This window comes from Halichoeres trimaculatus, unplaced genomic scaffold (assembly GCF_033239565.1).
Source record: "Halichoeres trimaculatus isolate MK-OKI-2021-1 unplaced genomic scaffold, fHalTri1.1 fHalTri1_scaffold_4, whole genome shotgun sequence".
NCBI lineage: Eukaryota > Metazoa > Chordata > Actinopteri > Labriformes > Labridae > Halichoeres > Halichoeres trimaculatus.
This window is the reverse complement of record NW_027437182.1, coordinates 5907777-5917051: the sequence shown is the minus strand read 5'-3', so window position 1 is coordinate 5917051 and position 9275 is coordinate 5907777. Positions and strand designations below refer to the sequence as shown.

Below are 9275 nucleotides of genomic sequence, written 5' to 3'. Positions count from 1 at the left end.
GTAAGATGGTCTTTTTAAATTTCCTAAAATGTCCTGAGAGTTGGAGTGCAGAAGGCCGAGTGGTCTAGGTCACACTCCATGAGGGTGGCTCGGGTTCGAGTCCAGCCTGTGACCTCTTTCCCTACTCTCTCTTACGCTATCTATTGTCCTCCTCTATCCAATTTAAGGCATATGAGCCAAAAAAATAGTTCCAAAAACATATATCCTGAGAGTTGTGGGACAAATAATCAAGTGGTTAGGACAAAGAATTGCACCAAAGTGAAGCAGCTCTTTGGGATGAAAATCTGCTGAATGGTTAGTAAAAAAACTGAAGCCCAGCTGGGTATGGTTCCATGTTCCTAACTGGGTGTACGGACTTGAATCTGGACGTTAAAACTGTTTATAGAACCAGCACTAAGTGAGTTTGGGGTCCCTGCGTGATGCCTCACAGAGGGATGCGCAGTCAGATGTGAGATCATTGCCTCTGACTGCAGAAGGGTGGAAAATGCGTCACTACAGGCCGGACATCAAAGAGCAGCCATCCACAGGGGTTAACATCCAGAAGAGGTTAGCAGAGGTTATAAAAACACGTCTACAAACACAGGCCCCACCAGTGAGCCCCACTGTCAGTTATTGCTGGCACTCGGTCGCTGTAATAAACCAACATTAGGTAAGAATACAATATGCAGAGGCACCACATGTGCAAGAACATTCACACAGGGAGGTGTCAGAAAAACGAGCATGTCAACGTTAACTTTTATGAGCTGGTGGAAAAAGGAGACTAATGGTTTTACTGAGACCAGTCAGAGAGGAATTTCTTTAGGTTTAGGGCACAACACAGGGCGGGTTTCCCTGACTGTTCAATTTAAACATACAGTAGAGAATGGGCCATCACGTTACTGAACAATACTATTTCAAAATACTATTTCCAAATATCTAAAAATGATTAGGATAATAAGTGAGGTTTTGGTCTTGCTCAGTGAATGTAGTCCATGATTAGGGATGTGTACCTTTCACATTTGAAAAAATACAGTACCAATACCAGGTACCTGGCAAGTGGTAATGGTACTCAATGGTACCAATTTTCGGTACTTTTATCTGTGTTTATGTGGAAACAGATAAACATTTTTTTAACAATAAAACCTCAAAGTTTTTCAATTTAACACATTTATTTCTGCATATATAGAAACTTACAATGCTGTGTTCATGGCCAGCATGGAAAACCATCTACTCTTCCACTCCCATACAATCACAAAGATGCTTTTAGGTACCTAAACATGGTAACTTTTAATTTTACATAAATCGGTATTTGGTGCTACACTGCAAAAAACTGAAATCTTATCAAGTGTTTTTGTCTTTTTTTTCTGTAGAAAATGTCTTTTCAGACTTAAAATGAGCCAAATTCACCTGGTCCGTCCAGAAAAATGTCTTACTTCAAGTTTATTAAAGACAAAAATGAGGTCCGAATTGCTTGTGTAGTTAAAAAAAAAATCTGCTGATGGAAAAAGAGACAAGTTACGTGTAATAAGACATTATTTTAGTTTCAGACAAAATTTTGAGCAAATTTCTCCTGTTCCATCAGCTGAATTTTTTGTTACAGGCAATTCAGACCTCATTTTTTTACTTTAAACTTAAAAAAAGACATTTTTCTGGACTAATAAGTTGAATGTGGCTTATGTCAAGTATTAAAAGACCATTTTTGCTTAAAATTAGACAAAAACACTTGATAAGATTTCAGTTTTTGACGTGTACTGATCGCAATCAGTCCGTGCCTTTAAAAGTAATTTGGTACCCATCCCAATCCACGATTGTTTAAAACTAGACATGCACTGATAGATCGGCCAGCTGATCGATGGGTGCTGATTTCCTTAATTTTTGGGGGATCTGTGATCAGCCCATCTTACTCATGAAACTGATCATATATCCCTCCAGGAAGGTCCGACAGCCAGCCATTGCTTCTTTCTGCTCTGAGACCTAAAACTCAGGACACTTTATTGGTTGTTAAAATTAAACCATAAAGATTTTATTGTTTCACAGGTATTGTTCAATGATTTTTAATAAAATAAGATTGTAACATTGAAGGTATATGCTGTCTGTTATAAAAAATAAAAAACAAAAATTGGTATCGGCAGATCAGGCTTTTTAAAGATAGGTGATCGGCCAGAAAATTGTGATCGGTGCACTCCTATTTAAAGCTGCAGTCTTAAAAACATCACGTAAAACAATCATGGTTAAATCAAGATCCTGATTCTGCCATAAAAGAATCCTGACATGTTTTCCCCATACCGCCCCCTAATGGAGAACATATTCCTTGAGAAACTGAGTTCACAAGTGTGGTTGAAAATACTTAGAGAAATCACTAAAAGAAACATTAAACAATTGCAGTATTCATGTGCCACTTTCACTTTTAATTGCATTGGTAAAAGCAGTTGGCCCAAGGTCATTTTTAGAAAATCATGTGAGCCCGGTTTTATCGCATCATATTTTTACCAACTAAGAATTAATGTCTTCTTTTATTTCAGAAACCACAGAAGAGTAAAAAGTACCAAATCTTTTCCAAAACAGTCTTTATTTATGAAATCATGTTTCCAGACAGATCTAAAGTATAAACGTATACATGAAATAATTTTATACATAAATATGTTTCAGTCATAACCATTTTTCTTGTTTCTCATATCAACCCTTTAAAAAAAGAAAAGCCTGTCCTGCTGGATTGCTCCACTGTACACTGACAGGAGATTGATGGCTTCCTGTCAGATATGTCTGCCTCCTCATTTATTTTATTCTGAACATCTGTGCATCATCATTCCCATCCCCAGCTGTCAGCAGTGTTCGCTGACTCATTTTCATCCTGACAGTGACGGGCTCCGAACAGGCTCCAGCTCTTCCACAGCCTGAGTCATGCCGACCTCAGCGCTCTCGCTGGCAGCTGGATTGTCAACGGTTGATGCAGAGAAGTCCATTTTTACACACTCGTCACTCTGTTTAGCTGTACTGTCATCAACATTTGTGTCCCCGGTGTCTGCTTGTCCATCTTTAATCGCTTCAGCGTCATTAGCGCAGCTTTTGGCACCACTGCAGCTCTCCTCTTCCTCTTCATCTTCATCGCTGCTGTCCTTAATCTCCCCCTCCTCCAGTTCATCCCCTGACTCTCTCTTGGCCCTTTTCTGTTTGGGGGGTTCAGCTTCAGGGCTGGTCTCTGGGGTACCTGTCCAGATGTTGGTACCTGTCGGGGGTCGTTGAATGGACGGTGAAACTTGGGCCACATCATCCTCCTCCTGGACGGACTTGTTGCTCTTTGTTGGAACTTTAGTGCAGCCAGGTTCAGCTGAAACAATATCACCCAGTTTGGTATAAAAACAGTCAATTCAGCAGTAAATTATGAGACGTCCAAACAAATTCAAAAGTGATCAAAGTGCTTATCTAAAGGAAGGAGTCAGAGCACAGCTGAGGTCTCCGGTGAGCCAGAGGACAGGGAGGGCAGTTTTGTAATGATAGCGTTCTGATCTGGTTTCATGCTGGGACCCAGGATGAAGCAGTGAGCACAGAGGAGTTAGTTATGCAACAAAGAGAGGTGAACATGTGAAGACAGACCGTGGAATGACCAGAACTGTGAATTATTTAATGTTTCCTGACATAATTTCCCCTCAGTCCATTTCAGGAACATTCACTTCAAAGCTCAGACGCTTTGGACAGAATTATTTTGTCTATATCTGAAAAATGTTTGTTCAGCTGAGCCTATAATATTAAAGATTAATGTAATTTACAGTTTCTCTATAGCACTGCTGTCATAGGAGACCGTTAAAATGCCATTTGCCTCACATTACCCGTTCAACTTGGGAAGGAACCACTTCTAATAGAATTAGATAATAGAATGATGAGGTGAGACACTTTGTTCTTACATAAATCTTCATTCGAGACCTTCAAAAATAAAAAAAGGAGGTTGCTTGTGTACCCTGAAGATTTTTGAGGACAAGTGACGGACTTTTCTACCAACCGTTATCAGATAACTGACTCTCTAAACACAGGGGAGTAAAGTAGGGATACTGAGATCCAAACGGGGCATATGGTATGCCACTGGCCCAACAGCTTATGCCAGTTATTGCGGTTTAAAGATGCTAGGAGGAAGATCTGTTTTAATTGGACAGTTTCACCACCTCCTGGCCTGGAGTCTCCACACACTGTCGTGAATGACTTTTAGCGAGGAGTGGGTTTGTTGTAGAATTGAATGGAGATCAGAAGGAAAATTTTCTTTGTTCAAGACAACTTTTTACTGGATACAACATGCCAAAGTAAGGGACTTATGAGAACAGTTACGTAGTGACACGTTGTAGTAGCTGGCTATATGTAGTGCTATCGGCAGCCTGGTGCTCCAACGTATCTGCAGGCTAACGTGACAACAAGTAAACAGTCAGTTTGTTGTTCATTTTATTGATAGACTCTCAAGTTTGAACAGACCACTGCTGAATAACTGCTGACTGTGGGTTGGAATGAACATTGGCACAAACAGATTAGCCTCTGTGTTAGCCTTTGGCTCGGGCTGTATCACTCTCCTATTTATCTTTCTCCTGCTCTTCTGTCCTTTATCTGTCTGACAGTGAGGCTCCAGTGTCCACCATCACTACAAAATTAATCACAGAAATCATTTTTAACAGAGAAAAACACGGATCTCTCTTCTGACCACTAAACTGCGTCAACTGGTGTGGTGTTGTCATAGAAATTTGGGCATGCTGTAAATCAGGGATGGGCTTTTTGCCTTTCGGTGTGCGGCTCAATATACAGATGCCAACGTTGGGTTCAGTGTTGATCAATGTTTGGGTGTACAGATTGATACTTAAGTTTCAGTTTCTTTTCTTTAGTTCGAATTTAAACACACAAACACAGTAAATCTTGTTTTGAAAATTGGAAATGTATTGATTTTCATTTTATGTCAGATTGTTTAAGTGTGAGAGGAAGTGTGTTTGTAGGACCACATGTGTGACATGGCTCTCTGTAGTACCACGGTCACTTTTGTGGCTCTTGGTCTCTGACTGGTCGGCCACCCCTGCTGTAAATAAATCCAGTGTTGCTGAACCCAAATGGAAGCTAAGAGGAAACTACAAAGTGGCATTTTTAAATAACATATATTGGTGCTGATAATCTCATTTTAAAGCGTGGATTACAATCAGGCTTATATCTAGAAGGGACACTTTTTCAAGACCACTCATATAAACATGGTTTATGCTGAAATCCTGAGGTTAAATTCAATACCTTTTAAAGACTTAAAATAAAAAAAACTTTCCAAAATGTCTTCAAACCTTATCACGACTTTAAGCCGTTGTCAGCAACTAATCTTTGAAAATTGTAGTTTGCATTTTAACATAAATTAGGTAAACTGAGAAGGAATAAAGCTTGATTGACATTTCCATTTCCACAAAAAGTAACAGCAGTTATCCAAGGCCAACTTGCAGAAAAAAAACAAGAATTTTATTTCATCATAGTCAAAATTTAGGACGTGTGCTTCAGATTGTGTTATTTGCTGTCTATCAGTGTTACATACGAACAGCTTCTAAACTACTGTACAAACTGAGTTTGTTGTCACATTAGCCTATGGCTATGTTGGGCTGCTAGTGCTACGTATCGCCAGCCCCTCACAAAATTACAACTTTGCTTGTTGTCACGTCTCAAACAACAGGGTTACGTAACTGTATGGATAAATACCTTATCTCATCGCGTTGTATCCAGTAAAAAGGTGATTTCAACAAAGAAAATTTGTCCCAGAACAGCTGAGATCAGGGGAAGCTGGGGGAAGCTTTCTCTAAATTGTAAGAATCCAAGATCCCAGGTCATCACAAGTCCAAGACATTATCTCAGGAGGCTTGAGAAACTCTTATGATCTAGAGAGAAACATTTTGAGATGCTAAAGCTTTTTCTAGATCCTCACTCTGGTCTGTGATGAGTGTGACGAGCAGAATGATCGTCCAATCACCAGGTGTGGTTATTTTTGAAGGTTCAGACCCTGAAAACATTTTTGAACCAGATGGACTATCTCCGTGGCGGATACATGGAACTGTCTGTCTGGTGTGTCAGGTTAGTTTGTAACAGTCGCAAGGAGGAAAAAAATATTCATGGATACGTTTGGAGTCAAAGCTTGGATACCAATAAAATTTAATACCTCATAACATTACGATTAAGACTTTTTAATACTTTTTAAGGGCCTTAATTTTCCCACAACTGATTTATCAACTTTTAATACTTTTTAAGACCCCACGGGCACCCTGTATAAAGGTCTTGACTGACATTGTAGTAGGGCTGAACAATTTATATTTTCAGATTGAAATCGCAATTTTAGACAATGCAATTTTGAGATCGCCAAAGCAGCAATTTTTTGCAGCGCTCCTGACTGACTCAGGATCTGTCGTGTCAAGTATTATACACATTCTGTTTTACAAATTTGTAGACAATCTAAATGTTAAAAGTGCTCGAAGCAGGTCAACAACACAAAGCCTCTGTTTAGGAGTAGAAGTTGATGAAAACAGATTATTTATCATCACTATTGATGATTAAAAAATCGTGAATTGCAATATCTGCCAGAGAAATTAGATCTTTTCCTAAAATCGTTCAGCCCTACATGTGAATATCCAAAAGTTTGATTTGAAGAAAATCGTGAATCGAATTGAAATCACAATATCTGCCAGAAAAATCGCAATTCAATCTTTTCTTAAAATCGTTCAGCCCTACATTGTAGCACATCATGTTGCCATAAATAAAAGAATGTAAATGTTTTGTCTTGTTTGTTCGGTTGTTGTCATAGCCATGTAGCTAAGGCTAACTCCATTGTTAGTTTTGGCTGCAAAGCCAAGGAGCCAAACAAGCCATCATACAACCAGTGGTGTACCACCGGCCTACCGCTGTTGTAAGACCTGGCATAAACAGTTGAGCCACTAGATGCATACCGAATGCTGTGTTTGGATCTCGGCGCTACTGGGCCAGACAGCGGTTAAAGACATGCATCAAATAGTCAGGGCTGGGGATTGCAAAAGTGACCTCTCCAACTGTGGTCTCTTTGTATGGGGTGTGCTTAAAATGCTAACTGCCAAATGGCAACTTTGTGTTAGCAAAGCCGAAGATATCGCTGCCTGCTTAACAAGAATAACTACAGTAAGGATTGTCTGACTGGAAATTAAAATTATGACTGTGAGGAAAGTGTCAGTGACTGTCTTCCCATACAGGGCCTATGAAAAGAATATCACATTAACAGATTAAAATGTCATCAAAGAGCCACAAAAACAGACTCAGACTAGACCAGAAAACCGAGCGGCTGTTAGACCTCTTTGTACTCACTTGAAACGCCGCTGCCACTGTGTCTGATTGCCCTTTATCACTTCCTGCCCGGCCTTCTCAGCCTCAGCATGTGTAATTATCAGGATGTTACTATGGCTAACATGTTAGCCAAACAGTGTAGCACCAAGGCCTTATCGCTGGAAACACACGCTGGTTAAATTTACCTCACTCGTCATTCAGCCTGTCTGGGTCAGTGTTGTCTTTGTGACCATACTGACCTTACTGAGATCTACAGTTTGAGTTTGTTTTCATGATACGCTGTAATATTGTGTAATAGCTCTCACAGGCCACAAACATCCAGACCAGGAGGAAAGACCACAGGCTGATGTTGAGTTTTCTGTTGTTTTCTGTCATTTGTCAGTTCATGAGGTCACCGTACGACAGAAAGCCATGTTTGATCCTCTTTCTGGACGCGGTCACTGTTGAGGGTAAGCTGGTGTGTGTGATGCAGAGCAGAACACCCTCATTTCCGTTGGGGTAGCATGTTGCCATAGAGAAAAATAAGGGAGCAGGGAGACTCGAAGTCTCAGCTGGAGAAACCAGGACATGATACAATGCTGCTGGAATCGGGGAAGCGGAGAGAGGTTGGAGTTTGGGGCGCTGAGGGTTTTACGCTCATGTCATGTATCCGCCCTTTTGTTTAGTTACAGAAGACATGGGGGAAAATGGAAACATGAGGTGGAGAGCGGTGGTAAAGGATGATTATTTACCGAAGAAGGAGAATTAGTGGGTTAGTGTTGGTGCAGAGAGCAGGATGAGGACAGAAAACCCAGAACAGAATAGAAGCTGTTTGTTTTTTTACCTGGTCCTTTGGGAGGATAGTTCTTCCAGTGATCTCTGAGCACAACGTGCAGCACGGGATATTCAATCAGGGTTTTGTAGCTCAGGTTGTCCCTCAGGCTTTTGTGAATGTCCAGCTCATGGTACCTGGATTAAATAGAAATGAAAAACAAAAACACAAAGAGATGATTTCAACACACTGAATACATTATGTAAGATTAGATTCTTCCAAACTGGGGACATCTGAGTCACAGATATTTTGAATGAGCATATTTTATTAATACATTGATGCCAAATAGTCATATTTTATCATTAGTAGTGCTGTCAGGCGATTAAAAAAATTAATCTAATTAATGCTCCTAACTACTGTGGGTGAGAGCGGTGTGCTCTTTGGACGAGAGCTCAGCATGGATATGAGGAGAAGATGTGAGATGACAGAGGCATAGCAAGACGCTGCAATTTAGAAAAGTTCAGGCAGCTTACCCTCCAAATGAGGATGTGTCGCCGTAGTTCAGAGAGAAAGAGCGGCGCCATCGTGAGAAAAGACAACGGAGATCATAGGATGGACCAAAGGATGGAGCGCCTGAGATGCATGCGATAAAAAAAAGTATGTTTTGTCTGTTTTTTTGGATCAAAAACTGGAGGAGAGACATAAAAGAAGAGAGTCCACTCTTCCTAGGTAGTTTTGGTGTTTACATAGTCAGAGAAAACAATATTTTTGGGGTCTTGAAGGATCGTTCAAGATGCTCTAAAAATGGCTGGCAGCAAATGAGTTAATCTTGCGTTAATCTTTATATGCATTAATTTGCGGTGTAATTAATAAATCTAATTAACTCGTAAAAGTGACAGCCAAACCAAAATATAACTCAGTTTTATAGGTGAATGCAAGATTTGTACACTTTCTTTACACTGAAATGCAGGTTTAATGGAAAGCTAAAAGTACATTCTTCATACTGATGTGTAGAGGGTTTTACTTTAGAGACATAACATGCAGTTGTAAAGTTGTAAAGGAAGAAAAATCACATTCATTTTGTTGTCAAAGCCACAATGTTGTAAATTAGGTTCACCTAATACAATTTGATACTCTTTGTTTTGAGTTTTGATTGTTTTATAAGTGAGGAGTCATATGAAGAGGGGAAAAAAACGAGTGCAGGCATTTTAAGGAAGGGATGGGCAATGATATTTTGAGTATT

At 39.9% G+C, this 9275-nt stretch overlaps 1 protein-coding gene across 1 annotated transcript in view; it reads right to left on the bottom strand.

Annotated features, from left to right (window-relative positions):
• Positions 1-2612: 2612 nt before the first annotated feature.
• Positions 2613-9275, bottom strand: part of znhit6 (zinc finger HIT-type containing 6) — a 57983-nt gene continuing 51320 nt past the window's right edge. The window contains exons 9-10 of the mRNA XM_074668544.1: positions 8105-8229; positions 2613-3307 (exon numbers count right to left, since the gene is read on the bottom strand). Coding sequence (XP_074524645.1) covers positions 2826-3307; positions 8105-8229 — 607 coding nt within the window. The 3' untranslated portion in view covers positions 2613-2825. The remainder of the gene's footprint in view (positions 3308-8104; positions 8230-9275) is intronic.